The 20,877-nt window shown below is 43.4% G+C and overlaps 1 protein-coding gene across 3 annotated transcripts in view; it reads left to right on the forward strand.

Annotated features, from left to right (window-relative positions):
* Positions 1 to 1,166: 1,166 nt before the first annotated feature.
* LOC135921040 (claspin-like) overlaps positions 1,167 to 20,877 on the forward strand; it is a 34,420-nt gene continuing 14,709 nt past the window's right edge. For 2 of the 3 annotated variants that reach the window (XM_065455348.2, XM_065455350.2), the window contains exons 1-10: positions 1,167 to 2,897; positions 3,764 to 3,908; positions 4,705 to 5,055; positions 6,852 to 6,916; positions 13,693 to 13,914; positions 14,645 to 14,893; positions 15,730 to 15,887; positions 17,881 to 17,996; positions 19,232 to 19,272; positions 20,381 to 20,483. In XM_065455348.2, the coding sequence (XP_065311420.1) occupies positions 1,664 to 2,897; positions 3,764 to 3,908; positions 4,705 to 5,055; positions 6,852 to 6,916; positions 13,693 to 13,914; positions 14,645 to 14,893; positions 15,730 to 15,887; positions 17,881 to 17,996; positions 19,232 to 19,272; positions 20,381 to 20,483 (2,684 nt within the window). In that variant the 5' untranslated portion in view covers positions 1,167 to 1,663. The remainder of the gene's footprint in view (positions 2,898 to 3,763; positions 3,909 to 4,704; positions 5,056 to 6,851; positions 6,917 to 13,692; positions 13,915 to 14,644; positions 14,894 to 15,729; positions 15,888 to 17,880; positions 17,997 to 19,231; positions 19,273 to 20,380; positions 20,484 to 20,877) is intronic. The other variant, XM_065455349.2, reaches the window with a different exon arrangement.

A 20,877-nucleotide genomic window follows, 5' to 3' on the forward strand; every position in this document is an offset into this window, starting at 1 on the left:
TCTGCCTGGGTCGGGCGAAGGGCTGTGCATCTCAGCACTATATGTTCAGTGGTCTCCATTTCTGCTCCGCAAGCTGCGCACCGAAGGTCCACGTCTTCAAATTTATCCCTGTATGTTTTCGTCCTCAAAACCCCCGTCCTAGCCTCGAATAATAGTGAGCTGCCCCGCGAGTTATCAAATAAGAGCTCTCTCTTAATCTCCTGTTTTTGTGACCTATACATTGATAGCGATGGCTTTCCGAGCATTCTTTCTTCCCACATTTTTCTTTCCGTCTCCTTCACCTCCTTTCCCACACTAGAACCACTTTGGATCCCCTCCCTCGGCTGTAGGTATCTATTCCTCAGCTTCCTCGTTCGGAGTGTCCACTTTGTGTTCAAACTTTTCATGTACAGATATTTGTACACTTTTCCTGCCCACCTTTTTTCCTCCAGTGCTGAGAGTCTCTGTTCAAATTTTATTTTACTTATTGCCTCTCTACCTTCAAATGACGTCCATCCCATGTCCCCCTGCACTCCCTCATTAGGGGTGTTCCCGTGTGCTCCTAAGGCCAACCTGCCTACACTTCTCTGTCTCGTTTCCATGCATGCCTGAACTTCCGATTTCATGCACAGTACTGAATTTCCGAATGTGAGGCCAGGTACCATAACCCCTTTCCATACGCCCCTAACCACCTCGTACCTATTATAGTTCCAAAGTGCCTTGTGTTTCATTACAGCCGAGTTCCTTTTCACTTTTTCAATCATGATTTTTTCCTGTTCTTCCAAGTACTTTTTGCCCTCGTTTAGCCATATGCCCAAATACTTGTATTTTTGAACATGATCAATCTTAGTGCTTTGTATTTCCAATGGCTCCCCCCTTTCTGCATTGTATACTATTACCCCAGACTTCTCTCTACTGAATTGGAGTCCCAATTTTTCTCCCTCCTCTCCACATATGCTCATTAGTTCCTGTAGTCCTTCTCGGGTGTCAGCAAGCAGTACTATATCATCTGCATACATCAGTCCGGCTAGTACTTGAACTACCTTCTGCCCTTCCAGCATATAGCTTATGTCGGTTCCTATTGTGCTCTGTTCTAGTCTCTTTTCCATTTGGCTCATGTAGATCATAAAAAGCAGAGGTGAACACCGTGATGTCCGTGACGGCGCGGCTTGTGCTATAAAACAGCAAGTTAGAATTTGCGCAGTGCATTTGTCACATGTGATTTCTGGTATGGTCATCATTTAAGAAACTTACCTGGAAAAAATATTGACGGTTATTGTGAGTTTGCTAGGTGTCAATGTTAACCAAGGCTAACGTACTTTGATTCTCACAAATAAGAAAGGCAGCACGTCAGCAGCGCACTCAAGTGCTTCCATCAGCTGGTGTTGGCGGGAAATGTTTTCGCGGGAAAGTTGGTGAAGGGAGCGCTTTTATTGGTCATGCGGTCTTTAACCCATTGTTAACTTCGCGAATATACATACTTTTGCGCACATTTTACTGGCCCATTGGAGGAGTGTGAAACCTTCAGTGATTTGCCGCGGATATTGCGTAACTATGCGTTATAATCTGCACGAATTGCCAGTGAGAGAAAATGAACAGTGAAGTCAGCAACCGTTGCGCTGCGTGTGCTTTAGGTTAGACAGGTGTGTGAAACCTTTTCCTAAGGACATTGCTTCACGTGAGGATGGATTCGTTCTTCAGTCAACCTGAACAGGCTTCCGATCAGTCTCTGTTCTCGCAAAAAACGGACACGATCTCTGAAACGTACTCGACATGCTCGCCAGCGGATACACCATCCGTCGGAGATGGTGTGCAAAAGCTCCCACATTCCAGTCAAGCTTCTCAGTGCCTGAGTGACGGAACTCCAGGTGAACGCCTCCAGGTAATCCCTGAAACAGAAGAGTCATCTCCTCAAGACGACGGATTAACGGGATCATGCCCTCCAAGCAGCGCAACCGGTGTTCGAAAAGACTTCGCTACCGACAGAAAGGAGCCGGGTGACAGCCCTTGCGCCCAGAACGTGCCAACGGATGACTGGCAGAGTCCTCATGTAAATGATGGTAATTCAGGTCTGAAGACTCGAGACTCGGGTATCGATTCCGAAGAGCGAAGCAGTACCCTGCTCGACGGTGGTATGTCCAATCACAGCGTCCAACTGCCTGCCGGCGCGCAAGGCGAGGGCACGCATCGGAGGATTCGATTACTGGACGATTCGGATGACGATTCGACGAGTGACTTGAAACTCCCCGATTCGAAGTCTGGCACTGACGCCGAACAGCGAGACAGTACCGTCCCAAACGGCGATGCGTCGAATCTCAAAAACGGCCTTGAAGTACCACCTGGTGCACTGGGGGGTTACAGCGCGAATAAGCCGAGGAGAATTCGATTACTCGACGACTCAGACGACGATTCGACTAGTGACCTAAAACTCTCAGAGTCGAAGTCTGATGCCGACGCCGAACGACGGGATAGTGCCGTCCCTGATGACGCGCCCAGCCTCAGTGGCAGCCTCGAAGTACCACCCAGTGCACTGGGGGGTGACAGCGCGAATATACCGAGGAGGCTTCGACTGCTCGACGACTCGGACGACGATTCCACGAGCGAGCCAATATCACGGGGCGTCGAACTTGCGTCAAATTCGGACGTGGTACGCGGGGGTGACAGTGGAGCAGAACATTCCCGTTCACCTGTGCGCCGCCGCATCTGTGACAGTTCCGACGATGAAATGGTGGACGACGTCGCTGGAGACTCAACTCGTGCTGTTGGCGATGAAAATTCGTGCGGTCCTTTGGTACCTGAAGAAGACGGCGAGTCCGCCGGCAACGTCACAAAGAAGGAGCGTGCAGGTCGAAAGTCGGCCAAGAAAGCAATGGAGGAACTTAAGCAAATATACAGCACGAGCCAAAGAATGGCACGCGGTGAGATCTCTTGCCCTTTTGTCTATTTGGTATGCCTTTTCCTTCAGCATGAAAGCGAGATGAGATGCCTTCGCTTGTGAACTATGTATGGTGCTTTAGTGAACCATAAGCAGGAGCGCATTGTCTCCAGGCGAAAGCTCGAAATTGTGTTTACGAGAACTGAGTGCTTACTGAACAACTTTTCTGAAGAGCAGACGTTAAAAATGACCACTACGCGAACTCTTTTTGTACTTGTCTTGTAGCAAGATGTCTCCTATAACTGTAGACATGCTATGTTATTTGTTCTTAATTAGCTTTCCCAAATTTTCAATATCAGATCAAATATCAAAGTGTATTTGCTTCATGCTTGAAATATTGAGTTATTCGATTCTGTACCGCAATATCACTCGTACGATGCTACCATCTTTTTCGTAATTGTATGTGCTTTTCTTTGTTATTCATTGTTTCTATTTTGATTTTGTGTGTTCATGGCAGCTCATTGTGGTGGCATCTACTGATGCAATCTGCGTAGTTTGTAGTCAGACGTGTACTGGTACACATGTACCTGCATACACTATTAGCTCTTGAACTAGACACAAAAATGTTGTGATTGCTGTTATCATACTTGTTCCTCCTATATAATGTCTTCAAAATGAAGTAGGTAGTCCGTATGTAAATAAAATGTAGGTATTCGTGCACCATTATTTTCTATGCATGTTTATGAGCTCCAACATGTGTTTAAAGGTGTGTTCTGTTTCAACTTAGGAGGCGGTTAATGCACATATTAATTAATCCTGCACATAAATGAGTTCTACCCTGGGCAAGCATTTATTTTTTTTTAACTGTTTTCTAACTAGCTTCTATGCTGTTTGTGGTTTGCACTGCAGAAAAACGAATGTCACTGCCTTATCACGAGCCAGAGAGGCTGAGTTTGAAGGATTTTCTGCAGCAGAGACGGAGTGCTGGATCAGAATCGAACTCGGCCTGCAAGAAGGAAGAAGAAACCGCCATGGCCACGCTTCCAAGTTCAAGGTACGCCTCCTTTCAACCAGTCTACATCCTTTTACCTTAATTCGTATGAGCATGAAACTTGGGAAGTTCATGTGAATGGAAGAATATCATTGTTGGTGCCTGAGGGTGTTTAGTGAAATGTAGAATTTCTGGAAGCTTAAATTTGCGTTGCAGTGCTGAAGACAAAGTATTGTGGGCATTTTTCTGCTTCTTTGTGAATACCTGAATTTTGCCTGTATGTTGTCGCACATAATAGCCTGCTGGCCCTTTTGTCTTTGTGCTGCATCACGGTTCTTGTGCCCATTAAACACATATTGTCAGCATAAATTCAAACACGAACAAGCCAGAAACCGCTAGAATGCATTGTTGCGTTTCCATGTTCTTCTGCATTTGTAACAGCAGCTTAATTCAGGCTTCAAAACCTGTGCTATGGGGGACTACACTATGCTTACAAACAAGCTACAGAACAATTGCATGTTGCAATCTATTGTATAACGGCCCTTCCGAACAGATTTCTTTCTGTTCACATTTCACTATGTGCTGATGCCACAACTTCCGTCCAATTTAGACGGAGCACACCATGCTCTTCGGATTGCAGTCACACCCACCCCAGCAGATATGTTGGTGAATAACATACTAATTTGCTTCTGCACAAGTAATGTTGTAATCGCAGAACTACAACTGGTTGCAGAAGATAAACTGCAATTTTTTCGCTCCTGCCACGCTTTGTTTATTTTTTTCTGGTGACGTAGCTGGAGAGGTAGCGTTGTATCTGTGACATTTTTTTGGCACTTGCTTTTTTTCTTCCTGATGCTAGCAGCACAGACCCCCTGCTTGATGACTTGCCGGCTGTTCCCACTACACTCAATGGTGCGGATGATCAGGAATGTGCTGAGGAACCTGTGATGACAGAGGCAACGCCTTCCGAAAAACAGCCGGCTGAGACCAGCCTTTCACCGAATGGCGTTGAAAGAATAGAGATGCAACATTTATCAGCTAGACGTCGACGAAATTTGGGAGCCATTGCTGCTGGTATAGTTCCTCGTCTCAGTAAGGAGCCTGTGATCCTTCTGGCAGATGACAATGGTGACCACTCCGAAGGTGTGGACCATCTGCTGAAGCGGTTGGTGAAGCATACCAAGGTGGATGACCCTAAGAAAAAGAAAGAGTGAGTTCCATGTTTCAGAAACGAAATTAGAGAAGCAGTTTTTTTTTTGAAATCTCAAATACAGTCAAACCTCGATAGAGTAAATATGGATATAACAAATTATGTATTGGATATAATGAAGGAAAACTTTAAATTGTTCTCGTTGATAGAAGCGATTTGCTGTACTCATAACAGACCGTTATTAGCTGTAGCATGCTTATGGAGTGTTTCAAAAGTAGTAATGAGTTTCAGTGTTTCAGAACAGCTTACAACAACAAATTCAACAACACCTTGCAAATATAGGCTTATAATGAAGTTATTTTTGTATCAGATGTCACTTCGCTATGATGAGGTTCAGCTGTATTTCAGAATTGTGCCTGTGCATTTTGGAATTGTATGACGTACGATGGAGATGTGAATGTATGAAATGACTGCTTCTTTACACAGGTGAAAATTTTCCAAGCCTGTAGCTGATGTTGCATTAAAAGTAGTGATGAAAAACTATTTGGTAAATTGACCATCAATTGTATCGATAGTTTCTTTCAACTGTCGGTAGCACTATCGATAGTATTACGATAGCATGCTAAGGCTTGCTGTTGATAGCACTATTGGTAGTATTGAAATTGTTGACTGGCAATGTCCGAAAATATTGATATAACTGACTGTCAGTAACATTCAGTTCAATCATCCTTGCAACGCTTTCTTGGCAAATTTAATTCATTTATTTCCCTGTTGTAAAAATCTCAAATACAGCTATCCCTTGTACATTCATACCCACAACTAGCCAGTGTTACATCAGACTGACAACATTACTTGGTTGTTTGTTTTTTAATGTCATAATGTAATAAAAATTAATTGTACCCCAGTTACACACGTTTATATCAGCTTTTCATTCTCACTGAGCAGTTATACGTGCAATCTAATTGTGTGTCATCCCGGTGTTCTGGGGGAGGAACGAGAGCATGTTTCATTTCATTTTATTTCTTCAACTTTGTCTGCTCCTCCTCTTTTAATTTATCTGCCCAGTGACTGAGAACATGTGGTTTGTTTGATGCTTGGTTGCTTACAAATCCCTTGCTGATGACAAATAAGATCTAGCATGCAGCTGCAACAATCCCTGTGCGACATTGAACATTGACTTCCCAGAATTATGCAAAGAGAACCCTGAGAAATAATTCTGAAAAGCCTGAGGTGCACGTACTTGAACTACATCTTCAACAAAGAATCACTTGACAGTTCTGTAACGACAGTAGTTGAAAGATTGGTTACTCCATATATCTGTCTGAATGGAGTTGAAGCTTATGCAAGTGTTCCTTAAAAATTTTATGTAGATATGTAGCCATACTTTGTTTTCTCATTTTTCTCTTATGATTAACAGCCCATCAATTGCAGCATTAAACTACCATAAAATCATGGTCTAAAAGCCAAGCTGTCAATGTTTAGTACACATTTCGGATGGCTGATAGGAAGAGTGATTAAAGTTTCCTGACTTCACAAAAAACAAGGGAGCACTGCTTGTAGTCAGCACCATGTACGCATAGTATATGTGCATACATTTGGTGAGATTTCTATTTTTTCTTGTATTAGAGTATTGGTTTTTTCATTTATGTGAAGCTTCCTTTGCCCTTGTCATTATAACCAGTACAACTAAAGAATTAAATTTGTTTCCTCATGGCCAAGGTCCAGTGCTGAATTCAAGAGCTAAATTACTAAGGAATGTAACGCAGTACACAATGAAAGTAAAATGGTAGGCTTAGCTTGTAAACTTGCAATGAAAATTTCACGCATAGCAATTAATGGATGTTGTCTGATTTCAGGTCCATCAAAACAAGTGCCATTGTAGTGCCTGGAGTTATAGAAGAGTGCTCGATTTTGGAAAAACGTTCGTATCTGGCTTTTCCCATTTCATTTATTGGTCGAAAACAGGGATAGTTAAGGGATGTCTTAACTAGAAGTGAGGAAGGTGCAGTTTTGCCGAGTTGCTGTGTTGCGGGTTTATAATTAGTCTGCTCGCCAATGTGCATTGGTTATAGCAAGTTGACAAGTAGGAAAGTTGGTCATGTAGACATCATGCACATTGCATGACATCTAACTGCACGTCTGCATGCACATGTCGGGCACATTGCGCAATTTCAGGTAAAGGAGAGCTTAAAGTAGTGTGGAAAAACAGTTGGAAAAGTTGGCAAGAAAGATTCTTATTGCTATTCAGAAACATTCTGAAACTCATTACTACTTCTTTTTTTTTTTTTTTATTGCGATGAAGGCTTGCCCTTAAGGCATAATTGTTGGAGCGTATATGTGTATTATATGTGTGCTGTGAGGCCTGTGTTGTGTATGAATTGAAGCAGTGTTTTGTGAAATCTGTTATCATGTATCCAGCGGTCATGGCTGGTTGTCACACTGTAGCGGAGGCCGGCTTGCAGTAGGTGACGCGAGCGTTCCGATTGTAAACCCGTACATGTCCATATTAGGTGGTATGCATCTGATTCCACCACAGGAACGGAGCAGTATGGACACGTAGCACCCAGTGGTAAATGCGACCAGTTCCACCTTGAGACAACAGCCGGTGTAAGGGCCACCCCGGCCCGAAGCCTCCTAAGCACAACTTCCTCCGCCCTAGTAAGGTGAAGGGGGAGGGAGCAGACACACGGTGGGATAAGAGCGCGTGTGTCCTGCCGGAGAACATTTTTACGGGCTCGCAGCGAGTTACGGGGTTGGGGTGGGAGGGGAATAGGTGGAGGATCAGGATTAGGAGGGCAGTGTGCCTGCTGGTCAGCAGCAATGTTCTGAGGGTTCGCTGAATGGCCTTGAATCCAGTGTACCTTGACGCAAGTAGCTGTCTTACTATTCATAGTGTGTATTCTCTCGCAGATTTCCATCGCCTTATCGACCTTCTTGAGTTCCTGAATAGCCGCTAAAGAATCCGTGAAGATGTCTAGTTGCTTGATGGAAGGCAGCTTAGATGTCGCATCTTGCATAGCGTCGTGGATGGCTTGAAGTTCCATTACTAGAGCGCTGGCTTCTGTAGATAAATAGCGCTGGTGGCCGCTGATGAAATTATGCGTTGTACTCAGGAATGATGTCCTTCCGCCGTCTGGGAGAATGGCAGCATCCGTATAGACTTTGCAGGTGTTAACGCATGATGCATCGACGATGTTGTGTTCGTCAATGTACCTGTTGTATCGCTGCGTCGTAACTTCGTTGGCTTATTAGTTGTGATGCTGGTGAATTCCCAGGGAGGCATTGGACAGGGCTGATTGTCAATCCGAGAGCCGCGGTGAAAATGAGCATGCAGCGCAGCGACAGCCGAATAAGTTGCTTTTTTATTTCACGTGCTTTTTCACGTTGCAAAATTAGCTCTGCAATTGTGTTGAGCTGGGCATGTTCCTGTAGGGCTGGTATCGGAGTGATGCGGGGCAGTGCTGTGATTGTGCGCATAGCATCGCGATTAATCGTCTCCAACTGTGCTAGCTGTGCCAACGTCAGCCGTTGAAATTGTGCTTGATATAAAATTCGTGGCTGCAAGACTGCACGCACCAACCGTCGAGCTACATCAGTACGAGCTCCAGCTGCTTTTGCTGCAATGCGACGAATAAGGTGAAGTGTTTTTGTCGAACTCTGTCTGGTTTTACGGAGCCAGTGTGCACCACTGCCGGATTGGTGAATATCGAGACCCAGTATGCGGACCTCAGAAGCCTCAGGGATTGTCACTGCGCCAAGTCTAAATGTAAAGGGGTGCTGCGTGATTCTTGTGCGTCCTTTCTTGTTGGCCACCACAACATAGCTTGATTTTTGGGCGGAAATGTCCAATCCTGCTTTCCGAGCGTAGTTGTTCAGCACATCAAGGGCTTCTTGAAGCTGTTGAGTTTGTCTAGATATATCTTTATGCACGGACCACAAAGTGACGTCATCTGCATAGATTAAGAACCTCACATCTGGAATCCGATGTGGTTGCCAGGCTAGAGGTATTAGAGCAACGTTGAAGAGAAGAGGAGCCAGAACCGAACCTTGTGGGACTCCTCTGTTCGATGTGAAGTATCCTTCTTGCCTTCCATCTACTCTAATCACAAATGTGCGATTCTGAAGGAATGAGTAGATGAATCTTATCACCCGCGGTGGAAGTCCCAGGTCGATGAGGTTGAATATAATGATTTCATGGTCTATATTGTCATAAGCTTTCGTTATGTCTGTTGCTACTACCGTGCGCACAGCGTGACTGTGTGGAGAAACCTGTAAAACATCGTCTGATAAGATAGAAAGTCCGTCTTCAGTTCCCAAGTAAGAACGGAATCCAATTTGAGCAGGATTATATTTATCGTGGCGTTCAAGCCACCAGGAAACTCGTGTGGCCAGCATCTTTTCAGCGAGTTTGCAGACAGTTGAGGTTAGTGAAATTGGGCGTAAAGATTGCAGGCTATTTGGAGACTTTCCTGGTTTCGGAATCGCGACAACAATTGAGTGCTTCCAATCAGGTGGAACGTTTCCAGTCTCCCATACTTTATTAATAGCCTGAAGAAGTGCGTCGAGAGCTGCTCCTTCCATGTTCTTGAAAACCTCATAAGGAATACCATCGGGACCAGGTGTTGTTCGTTTCTTCGAAGTTTCAATCGCCGCTATTAGTTCGGCCATGGTGAAAGGGCTGGATATATCGGATATGGAAGTTGTGTCACACTCATCAATTTCGGGGCAGTTTATAGGTGACGCTTGATCGTATTTCGGGAAAAACGCTCTAGCAGCGTGTTCTGCAAATTGATGCGGCGAACTCTGCATCGCTAACCTAACGCTCGCTGCAGGGTCAGGTTGCTTATGACCGCTTTCCATTGACCGGAACGTGCGCCAAAGTGCTCTGTTACCAATGCCCGATCCAAGATTCTCGCACCACTCATACCATCGTCGTCGAGAAAGTTGCTTTTCGTGCTGACGCGCCTTCGCCGCTATATGGTTAGCACGTGCACGGCTACCTGGTGCATCGGGATTTCTCGACGCATACAATTCTGCCTGACGTCGCTTTGCCCAAAGTTGCAAAAGGGTGAGGTCCGGTTGAGGTTGTTCATCGTCAACTGTGGTTACAGTGGTGTTCCTCCGTAGCAGTTCTTTCAAAGCGGGAAGAATTTCTGAGGGCTCTGAGGGTACTTTATCAGTCGATGATTCCCGAAACTTATCCCAATGCGTGACTGTTACTCGTCGTCGAATTTTCTTTATGCACGTTCTGTGTAAACCAATTATTATTGGCATATGATCATTGCCCCATGTATCTGGTTCCACCCGCCACTGCGGCATTCCAGGACCCAACCACCACGTGAGGTCTGGGGCGTTTGTTCTAGATACTGCGGGTACAGTACAGGTAGCCACAGCATGATGGTTCAGCAGTGTAAAAGTGGCATCACTCATGATGTTTTTAACTTGGTATCCTCTTCGGGAGTTGTACTTGTACCCCCATTCTGTATGTGGGGCATTGAAGTCTCCACCCACGAGAATAGGAATTCCCGGGTACGTAGACCGGAGATGGGCTATCCACCCCAAGTTCAAACGTGTGCGCTGCGGTCTGGCGTAGAATGACACTAGAATGACAGGACTCTTCACTGGTCGTGTCAGGACCCCGACAACTTCTTGATTACCACTACACCATGGCTCCAGGTCAATCACTGTGTGAGCAATTTGCGATGATATATAAACTGCAGCTTTTCCCAGAGCTGAAGCCATTGTAGTAGCACGTCTATCTCTAATAGATGGGTTATGGTACCCATTAAAATTGGTTAGGGAGCATAGCTTATTATGCTCTTGAATAAGCAGTGCCCACACATGTAGCTTATTGTATTGAAGCTTGGTTTTAATTTCTCCTAACTTGGAGTTTAGGCCCCGACAATTCCACTGAAGAATTCCATCCTGTGACAGCTGCTGCAGAGAATTAGCCATGATGCAGGCAATTCTGAATGAGCAACGTTAGCTGAGCAAGTTGATCTAAAACTGCTGTCCAAACAGCTTGGTTGACCTGTGGTGCCGGACGGGATCCAGGCGTAACGGTGGCATTAGCAGTGGTTAAAGCGTCACGTGTCGGTCCTATTTTCTGACGACGCAGAATTACCAATTCTTTATGTTTGCGTAGTCGCTCAATCTCTCTGGCCAGTGCGTCTATCCGAGCGTCAATGTCATCATGGTCATCATCTGACTGATGCAGAGGTTCCGGTAATTTCTGTTTCTTTGTCTGCGACTGCTTGCCACGTTTAAGAACAGAAGAATACAGTTGTGTTTCTGGGGCTTTTTCTTCTTCTGCCAGGAGCATCTCTGGCTCTTCTGCAATAACCTCATAACGATTGTGTGTTGTTACTATAGTCGTTTTTGGTATAGCCTTTCGTATCCGGATTGTGGCCTTCTGTTTAGTCGGACAATTTGTGCTTGTCAAATCGTGCTCATCAGATTTACACAAGCCACATCGATACCGTGGTTGGCCTTCTGGTGTGAGCTTTTCTGGATCGATAGTACGCTGTGGGCAAAATGCCTGCATGTGTCCACGTTGAAAGCAGCGGTAGCAGAATATCGCTCGAGGGAGGTATGGTTTAGGTCGCAATATGCAGCCATAGTAATAAAACCATTCTGGGATACATTGAGGGCCCTGTACCGTCACTAAGCATGTACGGCTTTTGCCCATGAATCTAGCTGCGAGCACCCTGTGTGTCGTGGAGGTCAATTCACGACATATTATCTCAGGGGTGTCTTCTGGGTCAATGCCATAGACAACACACCTCTGTATATTAGGGCCCGATGCAAAGTAGCACTGCACAGGCAGGTGTTGATCTTCTGACAGCGGGATAGATGTTAAAGTGCACATTTTCTGCACATCACTGAGAGATGCCAAGTGCACAGTGATCGAGTTGGTAGATTTATATGCAGCGAACCCTTTGTATCCGGTGGTTTCAAGAGATTGGTCGATGACCCTTTGGACATATTTTGTGGCTACTGAAGTTATGTCGTAGCATGAAAGGGGCCGTATGTGAACTCGATATGATTGAGAAGGGGTGGGCGTTGGGTAAGACTGAGAGGGAGCGGGCGTAGGGGAGGCCGTGGAGGAATAGTCTGGGGTGGCCCTTACCTTTTTTGCCGGTTGCTCCGATGCGATGGCGTCTTGTTGAAGCACGTTGATAGGGGGACCTCGCTTGGCTGCATTCGTCGAACCGCCAGACGGCTGCACGTCCATAGGGTCACCAGTGTCCGTCGGCACGACTGCGGATAGGTTCACATTCACATCACGAAGAGGACTGTCCTTCGGTGTTTCATCTTGGGTATTCGAGCTATCGAATGCACACTTCGGCTGCATGGTTGGCATGGATGTTGTCACGCGCAGCAGTCCGGTGGAAGGTACAGATGAGGAGCTCACATCTGGCACAAACACTTCTTCGTCGGGCGAGCGCGGCGGCTCGGCCGCACTAAGCCTAAGCGCCAACCGTGCTTGTTTTGAGTCTATCAGACGAGCAGGATCAGTAGGACAAGGCAAAGAAGAGTCCTCACCAGAGTCCACAGGTCCCCATAGGCTTCCGATGAGCTTCGTATCCGGATAAGGGCGAGATTTTCTTTGCTGTCGAGCAATTTCCAAGGAACACCATTACTACTTCTGAAACACCCGGTGTGGTGGTTTAGTGCCTATGGCGTTGTGCTGCCGTTCACAAGGCTGCAAGATTAAATCAATGCCGCAGCAGCCGCATTTCGATGGGGGCAAAATGCAAGAACACCCATGTACCGTGCATTAGGGTCGTTAAAGAACCCCAGAGAGTAAAATCAATTCAGTCCCCCACTACTGTGTGCTTCATAACCAGATGGTGGTTTTGGCACGTAAAACCCTGGAATTTAATGCTTTTTGCTTCTGAGACACTGCACAAACCTGCTACAGCTAGTAATGTTCTTGTTAAGAACACAGCATTTTCGCGATAATGGGACAGTGCCCACAGAAGAAAATGACAGTAGTTCACAGACAAGGACCTGTGTTCACAAAAATTTTCTTACGCGAGGGCTGTCTATGACTAGCCACTGACACACACGACAATCGTCTTGTTATCACGCCGATTTTTTCCCTGACTGGTAAGCACTCATGCACCAGCCAATGAAAAAGCACTTTTATATAAGAGAACTTGTGTGAACACAAGCCAGTGGTTTTTACTCATGCACAAGGAATAGGGGATACGATATGGCTTAGTGCAGACCAATGGGTAGTTTGCTATACGTTTTTTGCACTGTAGCACAGAATGGTCGACTGTTGTGTGTGTCTCTGTGTTCCTTTGTACTGTAGTTCAAAGAGATCAGGTTCATCAACTATTGCTAAGTATTTTCAGACAACAATTGGGGTGCCATGTCACATTTGTGAATGGCCAATAGTTGTTTTTAGTGTTGTCAACTCACAACTGTTTCAGTACATTATGCTGCAGCCTGTGACTGAAGTTATACCATTGCGAAATTGTGATGTTACTGTTGAGCTGTCTGCTCTCTTGATGTTAGAGTGAGAATGTTGTTGATGCGAGCATACGTTCTTGTGCAAAGCAGAGCATGCATATTTAATTTAGGAGCCTGATCTGGGTACTGTGAAAACATGTTTAAAATAAAAACAAGAGTAAAAAGAAAAGAAAGCAGATTGTGAATTAAACTTAATGCGCAATCATTTTCTTTCAGGGGTAAGCCAACGCTCACTCTTAAAGGAAAAACTGTTGAGTAAAGTTCGACAACAACGCAACCGTTCACGAGAGCAGCGTTATATGCAACACTGCCTGGACAACGAAGAACTCCCACCAGATGCCGTTCAGCCGGATGACGCACCGAAGTCTCCATTGGCGCTCGCTGATGAATTTGAAGAAGAAGAAAATGACTTTTCTGACGATAATGACACGTCATCTGGTTTGTGTGATTTCATTTATTTCATATAGTAGTCTTTTTGTTTTTATTTAAGCTACAAATGACCTCTTATGCTTTTAGAATCTTCTTTTCATTGGCAGAATGGGCTCATGACCTTAAGTAATGTATTGCTGGTACTGTGCTCCCATCATAAAGTGAATCCAATGTAATATGCACCCTTTTGATCTGAAAGCATTTGATGAGATACCAGTTTTAATTGTTGACTGCAGTAGCCACATTTTGAAGGGACTGGAATGCAAAAATTTGTCATGGTCCTAGATTTAGGTGCTTGTTTAAAGAGCCGCAGGTGGTTAAAAACTAAATCGAAGCCCCTCCTTCTATAGTGTCTTTTGTAGCTTGCATGTTGCATTCTTATGTTAAAAACTCCACGATGTGATTTGACTTGACAGGTTGTTAGATATTTGAAACTTGCTCCAGTGCTGATCTTGTAAGTTGAGGTGATTCTAGTAGTGCGGACAAGACATAGCAGCCTTGGAGGGCACCATTGACACTTGTCACACTCACAATAACTTAATATCACCTAATTTTTGAACACAAGTAGAAATGCTGGTCGATATAAACAAACCTTTGAAATTTTGGTTGGCGCTCGTTGTTTTGCTGCATTTTGAAAGATGGGAAGCTCAAATGAAGCTTTTGGATTATGTTATTAATTTGCTGTCTAAGTTTGTCATCTACAGTGTTCCCAGTTGAGCATTATACTTTCAATCAACAGGTGGTGAAGAAGAAGATGATAAAAACTCGGACGATGAGGATGTGGTTCTCAAACACAAAAAGCGAACAAAGAGAATAAACCCGCTTTCCGACGATGAAGATCAAGAAGACGCAGAAGATACCAAAAAGACTTCTGTCGGAAATGCTGAAGATGAAGATGATGACTCCATTGGCGAGCTCCACCTCGAGATGCCCGCTTTTCTTGACGCAGAGGATAATGTTGACCAGCCAGCAACGGGCGATGAGGATTGTGAGCTTCCAGTTTAATTCTTTGCATTGTGTTCTGCGCTTGCCACTTTCAGCGAGTTTGCATGTGGGAACATTATTACCTTCAGAGTTTTTGCCCATCCATCTTACAAGCCAACTAGGGAGCCGAAATCTGGGGAAACAGATTATATTTCTGTAACCTTAAAGGTAACAGCAAAATAATGTATTGATGACTGATCTTGTTTACAGTTTTGTGCCGACGGGGTTTATTGAAGACGGCTTCAAATCAGCAAGCCTTGCTTTCTATCTATGAGTTATTTTACACCTTATATACATTTGCAGAGCAATGTACACCTCTTTGAACATCATAAGGATATGCTGGCAGGCTAGTTGCTTTGACTAATTATGTATCTTGCACAGCGTATGTGAAGAACAGTCCGGTGTTCTCATTTCACCCGTTGTCCATATGCGCTGTATAAGTATGTAATCTATGAAAGTCAGTGTAGCTCAAGAAAAAGCACTTTCGTGCAGTTGTATAGTAATAGGTTCGAAAGTTTCATATAATCACTGTTTTACTGTAATAACTTCAAAACAACTGTAGGCCAACTACAGTGTCAGTCATGTGATTTCATTACACTTCCTCTGCTGAATCATAATCAACTTTAAGGCTAATATGGATACTTTAGATTTGGTGTTGCGCGTGCCTGTACAGAGAAGAAAAAAGAGTTTTTTCCTTACCTTCATTTAACCCATAGAGGACAAAATTGGCAAGACAGGAATATACATTTAGATTTAAACCCTGTAGGAACTCATTGCCTTTGCCTCTTTGCATGCCTGAGTTGTTGAACATTTGCTCACATCTTTGTATTCGCATTTAAGGTATGGAAAGCTTCTTGGATTCCTCACAAGTGGCAAACAGTGACAAGAATTCGCAAACACCCCTGATTCACAAAAGCAGTGCTATGCACTGTTTTCAGCCTGATGAAACAGAGCTGTTCAGCCCTCTTACGGGTCTTCCACGGACACAGTCAAAAACTGTGAGTATTTTCATGAGCTACTTACAACTGTCATTCACTTGCTTTTAGTTTTGTAGTTGTGTTTTGTTATTGTGTCATCATCATGGATGTTGTTTCATCATTGCAGTGTTGTCGTTGTGGTGTCATTATGTTTTTTGTTGATGAAGCACTTAACGACACAAAGTAAAAAGAACAGGTTGGTGAACACTGCCTAAAAGGGAAATTTACCAAATTGATTAAGGAATATATAATAAAGTAAGAAAGCAAAGTATGAAAGGAGGACCACTGCACGATAGATGCATAAGCAGATGAAAACCAAGTGCAAATGTCAAGGCATCTGGTTGGAAGGTAGGTATTCCAGCAGAGAACTGTGGGCCTCATACTGAAAAGTCCTGTTGTTATTTGCACTCGAATTCCAACATAAAGAATGCTGGTTCAACAAAATTTCCAGTGCAAAAAGCTTCCTTTACTCATTGTTAGAGTACCATAAATGTGCCAAAGTAACCACCACAACAAAGTCTGTCACAGGCACAAATTATGTTTTTCTTTCAACATTGTTTTCACAGAGCAAGCTTGAAAATACATTGTAAAAAGAGGGGACAAAAATAAAGCTTTACAGCTACCCTTGCGAGTTCTGACATTAAGAAAATATTAATGACCGAATTAAACTACAAGGATCCACAGTTTTTGAATGCTCCTAAAAGTAATGTTGGCAGCAGCCATGCAACAGTCTTTGTGAAAGTTACATCATGTTGCTGCTTTCCTGAAATTGCAAGCAGGCCAAAATTACAAGTTTTGAAACTAAAGCTTTCCGCCTGTGCCATTAAACTGCGTGTTTCATGCTTACTTCTAACTTTCCTGTCTACAGTGTTCTACAACAAGATTTTCTTATGAGCCCCACCAATTTTGTTGTGGCAGGATTCAACTCTATGTTGTATATATTTATGTAATCATATTTACATACTGCAGACTTCAACTAAGGTTATGACAGTCAAAGCATACCAGCAATGCATTTCAAATTACAGGTTAGGGAGGACACTCTGACATTCAGAAATCCTTGTTATGGTAATGATGACATATTGTCAGTTTTTTAAATTTTATTGCTGTACAGGTCCAGGGAAAGATTGCGTACATATTTGAACAGGTCAAATACTTGTTCAGGAAAGCCCAGCGACATGAGTTGACGAAAGTACAGAAGTTTCAGGAAATCAATATGGCGTCATTGTGATGGTTAGATGAGACCAAGAAGTGCTAAACAGTAAATTCTCTGTTGAGCAGTGGCAGAAGAAACAAGTAGCACTATCTTTTTTTTAGGCAGATTGTACTTTTGAATGTTGGCAGTCAGGATATAAGTTAGTTGTTTAGTTTCCTTTGAAGCTGCTCACAGTAACAAACCTAGCATAGCCTAGCCTTTGGAGGCTTTCCTACCAGCAACATCAATACATTGAGTATTGCTGGGAAAACAGAGGGTCGGAAACGCACAGCCTTGAGGTACTCCAGAAAATGTGTGTGCTTCAGATGAGCTGCAGAAGTTGAACTGGACATAACGATTATGAGTGAGCACACTGAAAAGGAAACTGTAAAATTATAACTACTGACACAGTCAGTAGGTTGGATATCAGTCTGAGACTATGTTTATCAAAAAAGTTTACAGCACGTGGCAGAGCCAGAAGCTTTGGAATAGTCTTAATGTTGTGTGAACATAAGTCAAGAGCAGAATGTGTGAACGGATCCAGCTAACTTGGTGATGGTGCAAAATCCACGCCGGAGGCCATGCTAAGCATTATGGAGGATGTAAGTTTTGAGGAGGTCTATGATATTGTGCTTGCTAAACACCTAACGTTTACTACATTACTTGAAAGTTTGTTCTTGTTTGTTTGTTTGTTTCACATTTAGTTTCATAGAAAGCCAATTCAGCCTGTATGATAGAAAGTTGCACGACTTTACATACGCTGTCTTTTTCTTCTTGAAAATATGTGGTGAATAATAACAGTACTATTGCACAATTGTGCAGAATACTCCACAGCAGGGAAACGCTTCTGCATCAAGCAGCTTTCAAGAGAGCCCAGTGTACTCGACTATTTCAAGACCTCGTTCCTTGGCTTTTTCTCCCTTGACTGGAACTGCTGGGTCTGTTGCTGTTTAAGCAATTCCACTCTTGAAGATTAGTTTGTTAAAGGCCTATTGCAGCAACATTTTAGACCGCATAAGAAGCCTAGTTGCAGATAGCAAAGATATAAAGTAGCCTTTGTATGAGATTCTGAGCCTGAAATATGATACATCTATCACAAAAGAAGCTTGCAAAAATAGTAAATGTTTTCAATACCAAAACTGAAGAAAAAAAAAGAAAGACATTTTACCATCGCATTTCGCCAGATGTAATCTAGAACTTGGAATGTTGAAAACCAGCACAGAGCCTGGGCATGACCTCCCAGATCATGTCGCGGCCGCAGCATGCTGAAAATCTCGGAGGTCATGGTCTGAAGTTTGCATCACATCTGTTGACAACCAGATGCGTGCTTCTGCCAGGTGTTAATTAAAGTATGCTAATAAGGAAATTTGACAATTACCATCCCATGCACATGGGTTACACGTGGTCGTACACAGTTTGCATTAAAAATATTATGAGCAGGCTCGTGTTTAATTAATGTGCTAGGTGAATGTGCCTAAACTTGCAGGCACATTTTTTTATCTGTAAGATGTCCGTTATTTTGGATTTGCCCAAAACATTTCACTGCCTTTCATGATGTATATACAGGACATGAAAAAAGACAAGAGAAAATGGGCAACAGGACAAGTACTTGTCCTTGCAAATACTTGTCCTTGTACTTTCAATGTGGTATAACATTCATGTGTTGTATGGCATGGTGCTTGCTGTTTTTGAAGCTGTTACGCAGAATTCCTTGCAATAGACAACATTGTAACTGTGGAGGCATTGAAGTATGCAATTCCATTTGTGACTGTGCTGCTAAAGTGCAGTGTTATATCTGGTGCTCTTACTTCGAAGTTTGAAAACTTGTTGAAAGCACCAACTCTGAAAGACTTGTATAGGAACCAAATTGTGTCCACGAAGACAGTTCACTTTTCAAAACACTTTGAGCACAAAACAAACAGGGACGAAGAAAAGGAGCAACACAAGGATGAGCACTTCATCTTTCTTCGTTCTTCGTCCCTGTTTGTTTTGCGCCCAAGGTGTTGTTAAAGATTAATCTGTTCCAACTAGGCCGACTCACAGTTATGCTTCATGAAGACAGATGACATGAGTTGCCCGAGACAAGTGTACAATTTATTTCAACAAGTGTTTTCGAGATTGTGACTGCGCTATTAACCAGTGCTGACTGATGTATCCTTGTTACCTCTTCCAGGGCCTTAACAGCATGCAGGTCTCTACGAAGGCAGCTTTCAGGTAAGATTCCCAAAAAGGTCGAGGGTCGAGCACTCCAAGTCACTATGTAGTGCCTCAGGGCATTGAGACTGGAGACAGTGCAATGGTAAAGATGGATTTGCCGTTTTCATTGGCACGAAAGCTTTGTGGCCCTAATACATTCGCTTTTTGCCCTTGGTGTCTGTGTGATTCGCTGCTAAATTTCTGATTAGTGATCAATCAATCAAAAATCAGACTTATAGTTGGACCAATAGCTTATGTGGCTGGTACCTGGTCCAATATAGAAAATATAGGTCAACCATGTACATATTTGCTCGAGGAGTAAGAACATTGTCTACATGAACAAAACTTAATTTACTAAGGAAGGGTCATTACATTTGCTTAGGCATGAAGAAGCATTTACATGCGAGGTCAAAGTTTCTCCTTGATTTTATTTCCACAGGCACAGTGTTCCAAGTAATAGCTCCAAACAACTCTAATAATCATTCCCCATAGATATTACTGATATAAAGAAGATTAAAGTTAAAGTTACTTGCTTGCCTGGTGTTTGCCTGTGGGAAGTTAAGTATGGTGTTGGGTAAGGAGAATAAATATGGTGTTAGGTTTTGGGTAAGGGTAAGTTTGTGTTGAGTATTTTGTGAACTAAACAAGCAATCTTATGATTTCTGAAAACTGTAAAATAATAGATACAAAAGTCATTAAAGAGATTGCAACTAAGGTGATGAACAGAGGAAAATGTTACGATTCTGAGGGCATCCTTTTGCAACTCTACCAAAGGTGTTAAGTATGTTTTATGTGCTAGGCTTCATATTTCACAATAGTAACCAAGGTGGCAATGAAATCAAGAAAAATTGCAGGATCAGACCGTCGGGCAAAACCTATTAGGTTAATTCATATGTTGTGGCACAGTTTTGTTTGTTTGTCAGTAATTTCAAGAGATAGGTGACAGTCTGACCGAGAGCTTTAATAGCTTAATAACGCCAAAGAAAGAAAAGTTATCAAGCTGATAAAAACTACGCAGGGAGGGTGTCTTGGTGGTGTATGCATGGTGAAGCTGCTGCTGTTTTCGGTACTCTTTCTCACCCTTCACAATTTTCTGAAGTGTTTTCCTTGTGTGTCTCATCATCAGAGGATTACACTAAGCCATGGGATGGCAGCACACCTGCCCCTGTTAATCCATCTCAAGACATGGATGAGTTGGTTGGCTTATGTTCCGGCAGCTTTGGAGCACGGTAAGCACCCTTGCTATTGCATGAGACCATCTTTTAATTGTTTGTATTGTTTAAAAGTTGGTAGCTTGTGCTGCATTACTGCACCTACATAAACATCTGTCAACATGGAGTAAACATATCTGGGGTCTGAAAAAACAAAACAAAAATTGAATGGCATACTCCAGTGACCCTTTCATCCCCTTAACTCAAACTCTTACCTTAGTCCGCAAGTTCACTTTTCTACACTACATGTTTGTCCCACTAATGGCTGCACCAGTCACGGTTCAAATGAAAACAAACTGCCAGCGCCACATCTACATTTTTGATGTCATAAGACAAGCAAACTGTGGTCATACCCACTTATTGTAAAAAACAGCTGCGCCACGATTAGCTTCATTGGTAAACTGCCTCACAA

This window comes from Dermacentor albipictus, chromosome 6 (genome assembly GCF_038994185.2).
Source record: "Dermacentor albipictus isolate Rhodes 1998 colony chromosome 6, USDA_Dalb.pri_finalv2, whole genome shotgun sequence".
NCBI classification, from domain to species: Eukaryota; Metazoa; Arthropoda; class Arachnida; order Ixodida; family Ixodidae; genus Dermacentor; species Dermacentor albipictus.